Source organism: Mchenga conophoros, linkage group LG6 (assembly GCF_057382185.1).
Source record: "Mchenga conophoros isolate Kocher_MC1m ecotype Shallow Benthic linkage group LG6, M_conophoros_male_GT1.1, whole genome shotgun sequence".
Lineage (NCBI taxonomy): Eukaryota > Metazoa > Chordata > Actinopteri > Cichliformes > Cichlidae > Mchenga > Mchenga conophoros.
This window is the reverse complement of record NC_140531.1, coordinates 42,940,451-42,957,211: the sequence shown is the minus strand read 5'-3', so window position 1 is coordinate 42,957,211 and position 16,761 is coordinate 42,940,451. Positions and strand designations below refer to the sequence as shown.

Genomic DNA, 16,761 nt, shown 5'->3' with positions numbered 1-16,761 from the left:
GGATTTCTGAGTCTGATTTTTGACTCCTGCTGCGTTCGGTGCCTCACTGAAATAAAATGTCAGCGCTTCAGTTTTTTGTCCAGCTCAGCTGTGACACGTTTCTATCCAAGAGGAAAAAATAACAAATATTCACTTTGGGAAAAAACTGAAGTAAAAAAATGAATAAATTGAGAATGAGACTTCTTTTAAGGTGGAATGAAAACGTATTTTGAACTGCAGGTGACATTCAGCTCCCGTGGATCAGGTAAACAAAGATGTTTAACTGCACATGTAATCCTGAAATATGATCATGTGATTCCTGCAGCCTCATCATGCAGCTGTTTGTCTGCATGATGAAGGAGACTTGTTTCAAAACGTGAGTGTGTAAAAGGCCGCCTGTTAACAACAACAACAACAACATTGAACGTACATTTCAACAGTTGATGGTCAAAAACAGGAGCTGTCATTTATTCCTGTGTTACTGAATCGCTCGGATGTCGCGAGGAGTTTTTATCGGCAGGAAAACAGATTAAAGTCCAAAATTTCTGCCTTCCTCCGACGCCTCAGTGAGCCTTATGTTTCACACCCCTACCATAACACACAGTCCCACAGTGTGCTCTGCGACCCCCTGGTGGGCTGTGATGGTACTGCAGGTGATCCCCATCACTTATTCACAATAAATGAATTTAAATTGAACAAGTTAAAATTCTTAATTTTCCTAAATTTAAGTGGAAAGAAATAGAATTTCAAATTTATGCTTTTGTGACGTTTGTTCATGTCGTAGCATAAACACATCAGCTGCTCCACGCTTAGCCTGAATCACACAGACTCACTGGGATTGGCTCCAGAAACTCAAATATTTTTGTCTTTATTGATATTTTAACAGGAACTAGTGACACAAAGGCTCCGGGTTTAAAACCGACTGACTTCCTGCTGTTCTTCATCTCTGCCCTGTTTGGTTTTTAATGCTGAACTCGTTCATTAATGATCCGAATGCATCACAGCGAGACGTCCACAACAAGCTCCAATCAGCCCGATTTATGACTTCATTCAAGTTTCATTCACTATAATGTTTTAAGTTGTGTTTCGGGCGAGCATCACACGGTTTCTGTCTTTAAACTGGTCTCAGATCAGCGTTCAGTGTCCCAGCTCTACTGCGTCGTTTTGGCTCCACGTTTCTCTTTAATCTCGATTTTTTTAAAGTGAAAAGGCTCCAGAAATGAAAATTCATCGTGTTTACAGCTCATCCTGATATTTGAAAGATTAGCTGTGCCGGTGAGCCCCGCCCTTCACCCTATGGGGATAGGCTCCACCCCTCTGTGACCTTGTAGAACTGCTTCTGACCTCGATTAAACGTGAAGTTTGTGCTGTTTGGTTTCTGTGCACAGAGCTCGGGTTGATCTGTTGGTGTCCCGGAGGCGGAGCTTTTCCTTGGCTGCAGTCACAGTGTGAAGCTCCGAGTCTTCGTGTCTTGTTTGCGGGTGTCGCTCAGCTCAAGTCACTCCATTCGAATCGACGCTCCGGGAGGTTCAGTGGCGACGCCTTCAGCAGGCCTGATGGGAAAGATCGGCCCGTCTGCCATGGAGAGATTTGTCCCCCTCGTGGATCTGCTGCCCCACTCTGGGAGTTTTCTACATGTGCCTCATTTCAAAGGCGGCTGACACAAAAACAAAATCATTAATCTGCTTTGGATCCTCTGCGGAGCTTTGACTTCAGATGAGTTGTGACTGACAGGCTCCATGGCACGCCCATGTTTGACTGCCATCTTAGGGGATTGTGGAAACTGCCTTCATCTCTGCTTTTAAAGAGAAATGAGTGATTAGTTGGCAGCTGTCGAGCGTCCGTCTGAGGATCCAGACTCGCTGTCAGATGCACAAAGAAGAGCCGGGACGCGACGAGCTGACGGCTGCTGGGAGCGTAGCTGGGAACAACGGCGAGAGGTTTATTGTTTATCGGTGACATTTCCCACAGACGAAGCAGACAGTGAATGCATCATGTCAGATGTGTGACAGACAATGTTCAGAAAGTTCAGAGTTCACGTTCGTGGTGACGGCCAAAGTCAGCAGGGAGGTGACTGCGCTAGCTCCACCCGAGCTGGACCTCTGGGCCGTGTTTGTGCTGTTGGAGCCTTTTAATGACATCATGTGACCAATCATATAGCTGCCGTGAGGTCACTGTACTAACAGACCGTCCAAGAAAGCAGAGCTCCGGGATTGGTGTAGACTTAGATAGTAGGATTCTGATTGGATGTTACTGATTGGCCGGTATCTGTGTCTGTGGATGATAACAGAGCTTCCTGGCATTAACTGTGCCAACCTTTGGTCCAAATATGGTCACCAAAGACTGATGTCACAGCTACCACCATCATTTACATACAGTCTATAGTTCTGGTATGTGTGAGCACACAAACATAAATACGTCCTGTGCTCAGATGGGAACGAACCGGAGCACTAACAAGGTTCCTCCAAACACAGTCGCCTCGGGCTTCAGTCCGAGGAGACGTGAATCTTCCTCCCTCAGCAGCCTCCCCCACACTAAAACCCTCCCCCCTCCTTCCAGCCTCCTCTGAGCGAGCCGACCTCACAGTTGGATAATTTATTGCCTTTAATTAAGCGGCTGCTTCAGGAGGGATGAAATGCGTTCCTCTGTGTTTGGGGCAAAAGGGGGAAGGTATTCAGTGTCTCGCAGAGGAACCAGAAACTCATGGATCCTGGTTACTGTGGGGAGGAAGTGGGGAGGGAGGGGTCAGTTTACCCCGACTGGACAGGAAGTCGCTTATTAGAGACAACCGACCGTTCACCTGAGAGCGCGCTCAGAGTTAGAGCACACATCCTGCAGTCTGTGAGGTCAAAGGTCATTGACACAGCTGAAAATACTCATAAAAAGTAACTAAAAATTCTGCTGATTAACTCATAAAATAAAAGTATCCATTTTAAACAAAGTCTGCTGTCAGGCCCACCTGATGGGTGTGGAGGCGGAGCCACTAAATCGTACGCACCGTACCTTTAAATCCTTAAAAAGAAAGTAGTCCCGGGACGGCACATACGCTAAAACGCAGAACAAAAAGTGTTTTTTCCCCGAGCAGAGAAGCGCTCAGATCCACCTGTGCTGAGGTTCTGCTCTGTGGTCCGTTACAGTCAGAGACGAGCAGGAAGCAGGTGAGGGTTTAGGGGCGGGGCTACGCGGTGATGGATAAGTCATTATGTATGGGTGTGGCGGATCCACCTGCTCTTCGAGTCAGCCGGAGGTCGCTCGGACTCGGGTGATGTCATCTTTTAAGACCGCCCCGACGCAGCTGGATGACATCAGCGACCACAGTCGAGCTCGAGTTTTCACCTTTAATACCGAGATGTTCACGCTGAGGGAAAGCCGCCATCTTTGATGAACCTCTGGGTTTATTTCCAGGCTTTATTCCCCCCTCACGTCTCCTTCTTGAGCCTGCTGGAACTTTATGGGCCAACTTTAAACTTTTTAGCTTAACTGGAGCGAAACAGGACGTTTCCCAAAGCGCTTCATTAAACTGTCGTTTTCCAAAACAAGAATCACGTTGTTTCTCAGAGTTACTGGAGGGAAGCAGAAGGAGAGGACGCGACGCTCTTCACCGTCAGACCCACAGTCCTCTGCTTCTCACTGTTCGGGCAGAACAGGAAGACGTTTGGACCGACAGCATAGCGACGGCGCCTTCTCCAGCTTCTTGTATTTCAGTCTTCGATGGAGGTAACAAAAGTTCGACTGAACCCTTCAATGACCGTGTCTGTTCCACGAGTCCCACGGCTCGATTTCCATTCATGTTTCCAGGTCCCTGTGACCTGACGTAGCTCCTCCGGTCTGAGGGCGCAGCTGGAGGATGTGGTGGCGTCAGGTTTTCATGTCCTGACTCAGGTCAGCCAGTTACAGCCGAGGCAGAACGAGCTCAGGGCTTCCCACAGGTCCGTCCAACATTCCCTGTTTCTGGAGCAGCGCCGGATGTTCGGCATGAAGACTTTGGCTCAAAGGAGGCCTCGAGACAGGGTCAGTCGGCGAGGAAAGAAGCCTCGTTGCTTGGTTTCGTGTTCTGTTGGCGCTCGCAGAACTGGAAGCACACGCTCAGGCTCTGCTCTCGGGGAGTCTCGGCCCCCGAGAGCAGAGCCCAGCCAGCTCTCACAGACCTAGAGTCCAGGACTCTGCACTGCGTCATGGTCTCGTGGCTTAGAGCAGCCTTTTACTCCACGGAGGGTGTGCTCGTTGCTCAGGTGGTCCCTGTTATCAGCCACCAGGAGCACCTGTCCTCTGACCACCAGGTATGATGGATGTGTTTACTGTGGAACAATGAGCAGCACACACAAATGTCAAAATGAAACAGGAAACATAAAGACGCAGAAACGGGAGACGTAACTAAGGAACAGAGGACACGACGGCCTGGAGAGACATGGAACGAAACAGGAAGGGGACACGAGACCTCGACAAGACAACACGGAGACAGAAACATGACGAAAACCCCACAAACATCATCCCTGTCACAGCATCTTACAAACACTGGGAACGATTTACCTGCTGAGGGCTCAGGTGACTGCGTCTGGTATGAACATCTGTCTCAGCATCTGCATGCAGAAAAGAGGAACCGGAGCGTCTCCTACAGAGCACACCGAAACCCACAGAACCCGACCTCTGACCTCTGCCGGGTCAGCTCACAGCAGAGGAGCGGTTCGTCGTGTCTGCGGCGCTGGTCCGGTTCTGTTGGGTTTTACATGAATCGCGCCCGCTGAGCTGCATCTGTCTGCGGTCGCTTTGATATTTTGATGTCAGTTTTCAAAGGAAAGCATGAAGAAATCTTTTTCTTATTGTTGGGAAGAACACAAAGTTCCACGCTGCCCCCGGGAATGTCTAAAATCTCGTCTTCTGTTTGCGTGGACACATCAGACAGGAAATGCCAAATCCATACTCATAAATCCACACCCTGAACTCTGAGGGTACAGGCGACGGCCGGCAGGCCCAGCAGCAGGTCTGCGCCTGCAGCTGAGAGCTGCTGGTCGTGTTAAAGAAGCACCAGGTTCTCTGAGCGTCGGCCTGCCGACCTTCAGCTCGCAGACCTGTGAGCTTTGGATCAGTCTGTCCAAAGATTATCACTGAATCATCAGTTATTAATAACCTCTGGCTCTCTTCTGGAAACGTCCTGCACTCTTCTGCTGACCGAGCTGAGACGTTTATTCTGGTCTCTGAACCGTTAGAATGAACAGCTCGGCTCTTTGCATCAAAGCCTCGAACGCGTTTGATCCAAAACGAGCACGAGTCCGTTTTTTTAACATGAGAGAGTTTTATGGTCTGCAGATCTCCCACAAAGTTTTAGAGCAAACTCGCAGCTCCTTTTTCTCTGAGGTCTTCATCAGGATCGAGCTCACTGTGACCCTGCAGAACATTTCCGCACAGCTGCACGCCGCCTCAGGTCGGCGCTGACACTGCAGGCCTGGGCCGGGGGGCGTCGGTCCAAGCAGACAGTGATCGATGGCTGAGATTAAAGAGCGGCATATCTGGCACTGCCCTCTGAAAGCCCCGCCAGCGGCCCGGCTCACGTTTCAAAGCGCCGGCTCAGGCCAGAGAGCCTTTGAGGCCGCGCTGATGGTAAAAGCAGGTAGAGCGCTGCTTCCTGCCGGCCTCAGCTCATTGAAACGCTGTGTTTTCTTCGCAGCAGCAGGGTTTTCTAATCACACACATGAAATATGGCGCATATGTGAGTGTGGCTGCGGGCCAGGCGGCGGGCAAGCCACCGCTCAGGTTTCACCTCCGTCCACAGCTGCCGAGCTGGAAACAGCCTCAGACTCAGTGTGCTCTTTTTACACGCTTCACCCAAAATAATCCCTGACGGAGACATTTTAGCTTTGAAGGTGACCTCTTGGACTGCAGCTTTGCACGAGTCACCGTTCAGAAGTAATCCTCGTTAGTGTGATTAACTTCCTCATGCTGAGCATGTGTCCCAGCAGACGGAGCAGCAGCAGCTCCGTGTTCCTGTAAAATGAACTTTGTGTGGCGGAGGCCTAGCGCTCACCTTAAGCTCCAGCACTGCGCCGGCTCGTCTCGGTCCGGCTGGGGTTCCACTTTTCTGGATATGCTTGGTGTTTCCTGTGTTTCATGTCTCCTGCTGTGATCACAAACCTGACACTCATAACTTCACTCATAACAGTTATTACTAAAGTCGTACCATTCACAGTCTCTGAGCTACGTTTGGCCATTACACGAGCTGAACTTTTCTCCACCAGAGGGCGACGTTTTACACGCTGCTGAGTTGAAATTTTTTCATGTTTCTGTCGTCCCCTCGTTTCCTCAGCAGCACTTTCCTCTTCTCATCCTAAATTAGAGCGTCTCCTTAACTTTGAGCTGTCTGCTTGAATGAGGCTCGCAGAGACTGGTTGCACCATCTTGTGGTAAAAAGTGGTACTGCATGAAAGTACAGCCCAGCCCTGTTCACCCTGTGATTTGGCTGATATCGCTCCAACATGTTTGTTCACAGTCTGCTGAGGCTTTAATTTTGGACTCTTTGAAACTGTGATTAAGCTCAGGATTTAAAATGTTTATCTTTATATTGACCTTAATTCATTTAATTACTTTTTAAAATGAAATCCCATTTACAGTAGCGGTTTTTGATACGGGCGACATCGTGGTGGGGGCGGCAAAAAGAAGTTGCTCGTACTCATGCTGCCCCGACATCAGCCAGCGCATTTTGGGGATGTCACAGGCACCGATCGGTTTTCTGTCGCCCCTTTGCTGGGAGTAAGGGCGCCCTCCGTTTGCGAGCTGCGCCTGCTGCTGGCGGCACAGGGAGGAGAGGGCGGGGCGGCGGGGGAGTCTCTGGCTGGAGCAGCGTCTAATAACCAACTCACAAAATAAAACAACATAAAAACAAACCAACAAACACGAAAACACCAGACATCATGATACAGAGCCCTCGGTGCGCCTGCGCGCTGCTGAAGTCAAAGTAAACTTTATTGTCATCTCCGCTACAGACAGTCCAGCATATAGAGACGAGACGACGAGGCTGCAGTTACAGCAGTGCAAGTAAACAAACAATCAGTGTTGGGACTAACGCGTTATTAAGTAACGCGTTACAGTAACTACGTTATTATTGTGGTAACGAGCACGGTAACTAGTTATTATGCCAAAATCAGGAACGCGTTAGTCGTTACTGGGATTTAGATAGGGTCGTTACTCGTTACTTCGTGTGGTGGCATCGCAGAGCTTCCAAAGATTCAGTAACATTAGCAAGTGGTGGAGGCCAGCAGGTGGATGAAGGAAAGGGGAGGCAGGAGGAGGAGAGACCCGAGGCGGCCGCCGGTCCGAGTGTGAACTGAACTTCAGGTAAGAAGTTATGACCTGCAGTCTCTCTGGGTCAGATATAAACTAAGTTTAGGTGGAGTTTATTTTCGTTGTGCTGAGTTTTCCGTACTGCGTGCTAGCTAGCATGATGGAGTTTCTATACAGCTGGGTGGTGCTATGATGTTACTGATGTTGAACTTTATTTTGTTCATAAGTTATTAGAGTTGCCAACCGTCCCGTCTGGTATTCAGAGAAAATATTACGCGTTTCTTATTGAGGTGAAAAGGAACAGTTTGTCCCGTAATTCAGCTGCAATGGAAAAGACACAAAGCTGGAGTTATTCTGTGTTTACGCTGCACAGCTGCCTCTTCTTTCATTCTCCCCCCTCCCTCTCCTGTTTCTACTTCAATCATGAAACTGATCAGTGATCAGCTGATTGGCTCTCTCGTTTGTTTATCACCCACTTTGCGCCAGAAACAGGAAACCAGCGGATGTCGCGCTAAACAACAGCAGCACGTTTAAGCTTGATCAGCTGTTGTTAGAATTTATTTAATATTAATTTCTAGTATCAGCTGATGTTTGCTGGAGCCACAGCTGTAAAGCTGCTGCTCATGATGTCGGTTTGGTTATGTGGTGAGAGGGAAACATGAAGATGAAACCAGGAGATGTCCTTACTGGATCATCAGAGCTGAACAGGTGATGGAGAAACAGGTTTACCTTTTAGGTCACATAGATGAGTTGAAGTTATGAACTGTTTCTGAGAGACTAATAACACCAGGATCCTTTTCTAAGCAGCTGACAGCTGGTAACTGTGCAGGGGCGGGTCTAGCAAAGTGTTGCCAGGGGGCATGTAGGGCATTAACAGGGAAAGGGGGGCACAAAGAAATACTTTTCTTTCTTATTCTCATTTAAAATGTCTAGCTTTTAATAAATAATTATCTGAATCTTACAACAAACGATTGATAGATTGATGCATATATACCATCAGAACAGTGTACATCACTGTCACAACAGTGTTTGTTTTCATTCAAAGGCTTTATGATTTTTCCTATAATGGTGGGCCGGTCTCTAGTCAAAACGCCCGGGCTGATTTATTTGTCCCAGTCCAGCCCTGTATGCAGCTCATCTGCAGTCTGGTGTTACCTGCATCTTCCTATTCAGAAGGCAGAATTTCTGAGTTCTGAGTACAATCGAAAGCACCACGACTGCAGTTTTTGTGTTGGATGTAAAAGGCGCACATGACGCTGTGACGTAGGCTAGAATCATGGCAGCAGTCAATGACGGTCCAGGCGTGGGATTTCTCTCGTGGAAATGTGCACATTATCTTTTCCTTTCTATTGGTAGGTGGCACAGTGCACTGTGGCAAGTAAGCAAGCTAGAAGACTGGCAAAGTTATGGAAGCAACACATTAACAAGAGAATTCTGAGTAAAACCAAAGTTACTTTCCCCAGTAACTAGTTACTAGGGAAAGTAACAAGTAACTTGAAGTAACTGAGTTACTTTTGAGAGAAGTAACTAGTAATGTAACTAAGTTACTATTTTAAAGTAACTTACCAAACACTGCAAATAATAAATATAAGAAGAGTAAGAAAATAAATCTACACTTTAGGACTCGGGGTAAAGGATCAATAACAATTTAAAATTTACAGTTTGATGATTTAAAGTCTCACACAACCCGTCGAAAGGGGCGGGGCCAGCTGCTTCCAAATAGAGCACATTTCATTCATAATGTTGTAAATCCAAGCCCATCATGTATTCATGATTTGAATCCTGGGTTGTGTGAAATCCCAGAAATCAACCTTAGACAAAGTGAATCTGTGAACTGTGTGTTAGGTTATGTTGTGCTGATCCTCGGGTTGCGGGACTTGTGTTCATACTGGAGTGCAAAATGAAAACCAAGATGGACAAAAACAGTTCAAAGCCATCAGGAGGAGAAACGAGCGAAAGAATCAGGTAAGCAGATGTGTGATTGGATAAATAATCAAGAATATTCCAGAGTAGAAAAGAGTGTGTAAAAGGCTGTAACTACTGCAGGGTTTACAGTGTGTTAGATGGAGGAGTTGGACATTATTGTTGGGAAGAACACAAAGTTCCACGCTGCCTGTGGTGTCATTCAGTGGTGCATCATGGGTAATCTCAGTCTCTCACTGCGCGTGCTCCTGTGACTAGCCAGCATGTCATGGAGTGGATGGGAGGTGTTATCCATGATTGTCCTTATCTTGGACAACATCTGCCTCTCAGACACCACCCTAACCATCCAGCTCCATCCCCACAACATTACTGGCCTCATGGATCAGTTTATTTAGTCTGTTGACGTCTGTGACTCTCAACCTGCTGCCCCAGCATGCAACAGCATAGAGGATCGCACTGACCACAACAGAGATACAACAAGATAACATTAATTAGTAGTGATAGTGAAAACTTCTGTTTACGTTTGTTAGTCACTTGATGATTTATGATGGCTGTTTGTTGCATACACAAACAGAAGCAGACCCCGAGGGTGGAGGTGGAGGATCCATCAGTGCTGCTGGAACAAACCTCCATCCTCCTCTGCTGTGACTCACAGCTGCTCCGTGTGTTGGTGGGTTTTATGCAGAGTCTGAATTCAGATTCATCACAGAGAGCAGCACAGCAGGGGGTGATGCACTAATTCTTCCTCTGGGGGATCCGAGGAGGAGGAGGAGCGCTGCAGCTGCAGACAAAAACACACACGAGTCTATCTGACTCTGATTTAATGAAGATGTACGGCTCCTGTGCCTGTCTGAGAAGAGCCCTCTGCACCTGAAGGGCTGGTGGTGTTGGAGTAATAAAGGCTGTGAAACGTGCAGTGATGTGGTGGTTCTTCTCACCTCTGCTGCTTTAGAGCTGATTCAGAAACATGAGTGTCACTTTATCTCTCATTTCCAGACCTCTGATTCCAGAGCTGCTCGAGCCAGGAATGAAGAAAAAACTAACTGCAGGGTCAAATTTCAACGTGTTATTATATCATATAACCGCAACATAAGAGATAAATCTACAAGAGTCTAAAGTCACTCTTTCATGTTTTAACTTTAATAATGAATAAAATGTAGCATTAATTCAAATATACGTATAACTCTGCCACTCAAATTAAAATCTGAATACTTAACAAAGTTTTAAAATACTACTTAAGCCTATCTATGTAAAAATGTAAAAAAAAAATTAAAACAAACAAAACAAACATAAAATAAAAGTAAACACTGCAATGTTCAGTTTCCGCATAGCACTGTTGCTCTTGAACGCACCACCGCAGGGAACTCTGGGAAGGAGAAAAGATGGCGGGACGTTCAAAACCTCGGCGGGGCGTCCGAATTTACAGCCTGAAAAAGTGACGCTCAAAGAGCCATCCGGCGACACGAACCGTGGCTGCCCCGGCTCTCACCCGGAGCTCGGGCGCTGACCATGAGTGGAAGCCGGCTTAAACTCGGCCCTTTGGCCGCTGTGATGGGCACCCCGCTGGAGGAGCAACAGGCGGCTAAACCGAGAGCAAACCGCCTGAGCAGGAGCTCCAGACAGAGGCTGGGATCTGAGCAGGATTCCCCGAGGAGCCAGCGGGCAGGTGAGCAGCACCTTTCTGTGCCTTTAGTGTCGGTTTACCTCCTCGAAGCCGTTTTCTGTGACCGAAAACCGCTCTCCTGTTTGGACAGCGCGACACGCCAAACTACATGTAAATATCTGCAGATTTAAGGTTTTCTGAAACATTTCACTAAAAATCGTTTTCTGATTCGTGACAAAACGTGTGTACAGCCCGGAGAGCTCACACTCTGCAGTTCGGCTAGGAACAAGTTCCTCAGCCTGCAGCAGTGTGGCTAAAAACCAAACTAATATAGTTGTTTGTTGAACTAACCTCTGCCTAAACATTTGCGTTATTGTATCTAAAACCACATTAAAAGCTTTGTCTGCAGGTTCACACAGTGAAACTCCACCATCACACTAACAGAGCGCTAACGGTGTCAGTATCCATCACTGCCCCTTGGACCAGATTAACAGACGCTACTTTAAACTTCAAATGTGAGACGTTTACAAAGCTGACAGAAATGATTTTCATCCTTTGGTCCAGAGTTTAAGACCCCCACCAGAATCCCCAGGTTCAGACATACAGGAAGTGTCTGCGGCGAGTCTCCACACAACGAGTCCGACTTTCAGCAGGACATCATCTGGGACGCCACCTCCCCTTCGCCAAACAGACGCGGTAACGCGGAGTCAAATTTGCTGCTCTTGTCTGTGTTTAATGCGCTTTGTTCCACGCTGGACACCTGAACTGTGATTCTCTCGTTGTCCGCAGGTAAAAGAGGAAAAACGCGCCCAGCCGGAGCCGTGAGCATCTCGGAGATCGTCAACAGGATTGCTCCAAAGGTCAGAAACCCCCAAAACAAACACACCAGCCACGGGTCGCAGCAAAAAGCATCTTGCTGTTAAAGCTAACGATCGACTGTACTGACTTTGCAGCACGGCAGACCTGAAGACACGGACCCGACGTTACAGCAGTGGATCGGAGACAGCGCCGCCATCCCCTGCACGCCAGACGTTCAGCTGCCCAAACCCAAGAAGAAGTCCCCGAGGTGGGTTCAGCTCAGGAGACTGGCGGGAACGAGCCTCAGACGGCACGCTCCACCCCGCCGATGTAGACTCGGTGTGCCAAAAGAGGAATTACATCTGTTTTTATTCTTTACTGAAAGTAGAAAATCAAAGAGAGACACGAGACAAAATGAAAGAGAAACTTAATGAGAAAAAATAAAAATAAGTTAATTTAAGGTTTGTAATAATACAAAAAAGACAGCACAGCCCCTCTGCAGGCTTCCTTAAGTTGGCCAATCAAAAGAAGGGTTTGGGAAGGGCCTTAAAGAGACAGGAGCTAAAAGAGCCGGTTTCAGACAAAGGAGGATTATTTTGAACGGTGGTTCATGCAAAGCTTCTCCAGATAAAAACACAAAGAAGGAAGTTTTAAAATGATTTGGCTGCAGGTAGAAGGTGTGACTGTGAACTGGATCATAACACAGAACCAATCAGGAAACGGCGCTTTGCTCACGGCCCGAGACCAGTGCACACGGCCGCTACAGACGGAGCCATGTTCACATCAGATCAGATTATTGATCTTTAAGCTCACAAATGCTACGACAGGCTTAGTGTTATTTACAGAGGTCCTCGATAACAGCGGCGGTTCAGCTGCACAGGTGTGAGGAGCTCTGACGTTGGCCTGACAGGAACACATCGTCAGCAGGTCTCGGTCCATCACAGCACATTTACTGCATGTGAGTCTGGTTCCGACTCTCGGTGAGCTTACGTTTCGTTCTGTTGCAGACCGAACGCCGTCGACGACCTGCTGAAGCTCGCCAAGCAGTTTGACTTCAACATGTTTCGTCAGGATGAGGAGGAGGCGGAGGACGTGCACCAGCAGAGCCTGGAGCTCCTGTCCGAGGACATCCTGGATTTCGAGAACGGCGTTGAGATTGAAGTTTCTCCCTCACTCCCTGGAAGCCGTCTGCCTGCTGCGAGCGTTGTGGCGGGGACGGGCGTGCAGCTTCTTCCAGATCAACACGTGGACGACGATCTGGATTTCCTCTTCGATGGGCCGACTCAGTACGTGAGCGGGAACCTGAGCCAGGCCTCAGCTCAGTCACAGGTCAAACCTCCCAGAGAGGCTTCTGGGAAACCGTCCGTCTCGTCACGCGGCCCCACTTCAGCCGTTTCCACGCTGCACGGCAGCGGCACGTCAGCCCGCAACGACTTCCAGGATGAATGGGGAGACGACGACCTGCTAAATGACTCTTTGGTGTTAGAGATGACGCAAAATCCTCTGAAGTTCGCTTCTCCGAAGCTCTGCTCGACCCAGAAACCTGCCGGCCAGGCGAGATATCAGAGGGAAGCTGATACCGCCGTCAGGCTCGGCCAGTCTGCCGCACCCAAAGTGGAAAAGGAAAACGTCAGGCCGAGAGCGACGTTCCTCCTGGAGCCTAATCCTGCTTTCTTTGTAGACAGGATCCAGAACGCACGCCGGGAGGTGGGCTACAGCTCGAATCCCGCCGGTAGAGACGCTGTGCAGGGCGGGGCTTCGTCTCGGCATGCCCGGCAGACCTGTTGGTCCAACTCGGTGAAGCTGGATCTGCAGAAACCGCCGTCTGACCAAAAAAGGACTTCTGCTGGGACCTGCCGGGCTGCAGCATCACAGACTACAAACGCTCCAAACTTCCCACAGAAAGCTGGAGTTTCCTTCCACAGCGCGCCGCCCGCCGACGGCGACTTCCTGGATGACGACCTGGACGCTTTCTTCCTGTCAGAGCCGGTCTGGGACGACCTGGCGGACGATGAGCTGCTGTGTGAAATGTGTGAGGACCTGGAGAGCCAGATCCAGGGCATGGCTGAAAAACGGGCTCCTCTGATTGGTCAGATTCCCAACCACAGCGCAGCTCTGTGGCCGACCGGCAGAACCGGACGGGACGACAGGATCCTGCAGCCAGAAGCTCCTCCCCCCACAGGTACGGGCAAAGCAGCCGGCAGCTCATTGGCCGGTGGTTCTGCCTCCAGCGTCGCCGTAAAGGTGAACGAGACTCTGAGGTTCACGGGAAAAAAAATGGTGTCAGGATCCACGGTCGAGTCGGCCTGTCTGCAGGAGAGCAGGCGGGTGCAGTGGACCGCCGCGCTGCAGAGAGCGCCGCAGCAACACGCCATCAAAGACCAATTCGCCTTCAAGAGGCCGACCGACCCGGTGTCCACGGCGACCGACGACGGTAAGAGCACTATCGGTCGTGGTGAAGTGAGCTGCGTGTTTGTACGTGTGAAGCGGTTCCGTGGCTTCGGTGCTGTTTGCGTGACTCTGACCGATTTCTCGCTTTCTGCAGTTCGTGGGAAATGTTCGCCCGCGGAGATCGAGCGGAAGAAGCAGCAGGCGATGGAGAGGAGACGGCAGCGACTGCAGGCCGCTCAGAACCTCCGAGATGTGACGTGACCGACCCGCGGGGATGAAAGCTGGCGGACACGTGGGCAGCAGCTGCTGCTCTGATTGGTCTGCCGAGGGTGACTGATGGTCTCTGTGTTGGTGTGTAGCTGACGTCACTGCGTGTGTTTCTAATTGTTTCTGTATTTTTGGTTCACAGTAAAATATCTGACGAACTTTGGCGTCCGATGTAAAACTAAAGGTTTCAAAAGGATGTAGCTTATCTGCACGCCAGTGCGCGAGGCTCGCGCCGCATCACAGCGCCGCCGGGCTTCTCGCGCTCGCCGTGTTTTTAGCTGCGCAGGAAAACATCGTGTGGACAATCGTTATCACAGACCCAGAGAGGACTGAAACCATCCGGCTCATTTCTACCTGCTGAACTCTAAGTCGGACTCACACCTGAGCAGGTGATGCTCAGGTGGAGGCCCGAGGCTCAGCTTCCTCCTCCACCTCTGAATGCTAACAGACGGATGAACAGCCAGCAGCTATGAAACAGCAGGAAGTGACACGCGAGGGGAGGTAATCCCCACAGACTGTCTGGGGAAGCCGACCGGAGAGTCTTCAAACGCCGGGAGTTTAGTTCCCTCGACTTCAGCTTTTAACATTTGTTCACATTTTATTGAAACATTTTCCTTCGCAGATGGACCGACGTGTGCGCTGCAGGTTTGACCTGCAGATTAAACTGGGGTCCATTTTTAATGTTCCTGTTTCTGTGTGAGCTCTGCTCTGTTCAGATCTGAATCTGTTCAAGTGCAAAATAATAAAAATAACAAAATAAACTGAAATGAGTAAAGCTGTTGTTCTTTTAACCCTTGTATGGTGTTCGGGTCTGTGAGACCCGTTTTCAGTTTTTCTCAAAAGAAAAATTAAACAATTAATTCTATTTTCAACCTGAAATTCATTGGCTTTGGCTTATTTTCTGTGAAGAACATAAATCCGAACTAATTTTCAATGACCTCATACTGTACCTCCCCCCACGCATTTACATTACATACAAGGTGTTGGGGTAGGGTTGCCAACCGTCCCTTAAAATACGGAATCGTCCCGTATTTAGAAACAAAAGTACACGTCCCGTATTGAGCTAATAAGGGACGCACTTTGTCCCGTAATACAGTGAGAATCAAAAGTAGTCTATAAATGTTAATGGAATTAACACTTTGTTTGAAAACATAATTCCCAGCCCCTCTCCTGCTTTGTGACCAATGAGCTGACAGCACACTTATGACAATTCGAGTATGACAATTCAGATTACCGCTCATCTCATTGGTCGAGGAAAGGTCGCTTACGGAGAAAATACCGGAAGACAACAGATGACCACAACAAGAAGCATGGCCAACAGGGAAACAAACGCCGACACTGCGGTGCAAGTCTCGGACGACAGTACACCTAAAGCTGGGCAAACACTGTGCGATTTTTTCAGTCACGTTATTCAGCTCCTGCTCAAACTGCACGATTGACTCGCAGGGGTTAGAAGTTTGCAGGTCACGATGCAGGTCTCACACTATACGGCCCGATGCTCTGATGCGACCTGAGTGCTCACACTGTGCCTCCATAACATGAAGGTTATAACAGAAAATCTGTCGCTCTCTCTCTCTGTCTTTCACTCACACAGACACACCACCACCATCAACTTTGCTAAATTGCTAATGAAAAACACTCATCAGGCAGCTGTGATTGAGCAGCAGTGTCGATCCAACTATTTTCACGGTTGTTGTGGTTGTGATAATTTTGTGAGGCCACATCGAAAAGGCTCGGATGAGCTTTCCAAAGTTCTACAAGTTGTGCCTCCATCGCTTGTGTCCAGATCACACGCTGCACAGCCGTGCTGCTCCGTCTTTTTCACCAACGTTTACGTGTTTGCGCGTGAGCAGTGTGAGCGGCTGTGGTGAGAACCTCACGAGCGATTGATGATCGGGAGCTGGTCGTGAGGTGTTAATCACTTCTCGTTACCCCACGTATACTACACGACGCACGATGAAGGCCAAAATCGGGCCGATCACCAAATCGGTCGCACGACTCAAAAATCGTCTCAAAATGGGCCAAAATTCACACAGTGTGAGCCCAGCATTAGAGCAGCAATGTTTGTTGCTCAGAGAAAGAAAAAATAGGCTGCAAAAGTACAGGGAGGACTGGGGAAAACACCTGGCTGGGAAAATGCACGGTAACACCTATAAAGCGCACTGCACTGTGTGCCGGCCCACTTTTTCCATAGGCATGCTTCTAGTGGTGGCACATGAAGAACATGAGGGGCGTGACAGCTCGGGGAACCCTTAACTAATTTTTTGTCCACCAGGTCACGGCAGAAGCAGATATGGTATGTAAACACTGGTTTGTTGTTTTTAAACCCTCTGGTTAAGGTTAATATGGGCATGTGCAGTGAATATCAGCGCTATGTGGCCAGAAGTGTAATAATATAATTTATTTTGTGTAATAAACGACTCCAAGGATAGATGATTACAACAAATAGATGACTAATACATAAAAGTAATACATAGATGAATAATGATGATGAGTTATGATGCGTAATCATGGGAACAAGCGGG

General features: G+C 48.7%; 1 protein-coding gene across 1 annotated transcript; it reads left to right on the top strand.

The window, feature by feature from the left end:
• The first annotated feature begins 10,451 nt into the window (after window positions 1-10,451).
• Window positions 10,452-15,001, top strand: etaa1a (ETAA1 activator of ATR kinase a). The gene is made up of 6 exons (XM_085278232.1): window positions 10,452-10,843; window positions 11,345-11,476; window positions 11,570-11,640; window positions 11,734-11,846; window positions 12,586-14,012; window positions 14,124-15,001. Exons 1-6 carry the CDS (start codon window positions 10,687-10,689, stop codon window positions 14,228-14,230), a joined length of 2,007 nt encoding a protein of 668 aa, XP_085134358.1. The 5' UTR covers window positions 10,452-10,686; the 3' UTR covers window positions 14,231-15,001.
• The last annotated feature ends 1,760 nt before the right edge of the window (window positions 15,002-16,761 follow it).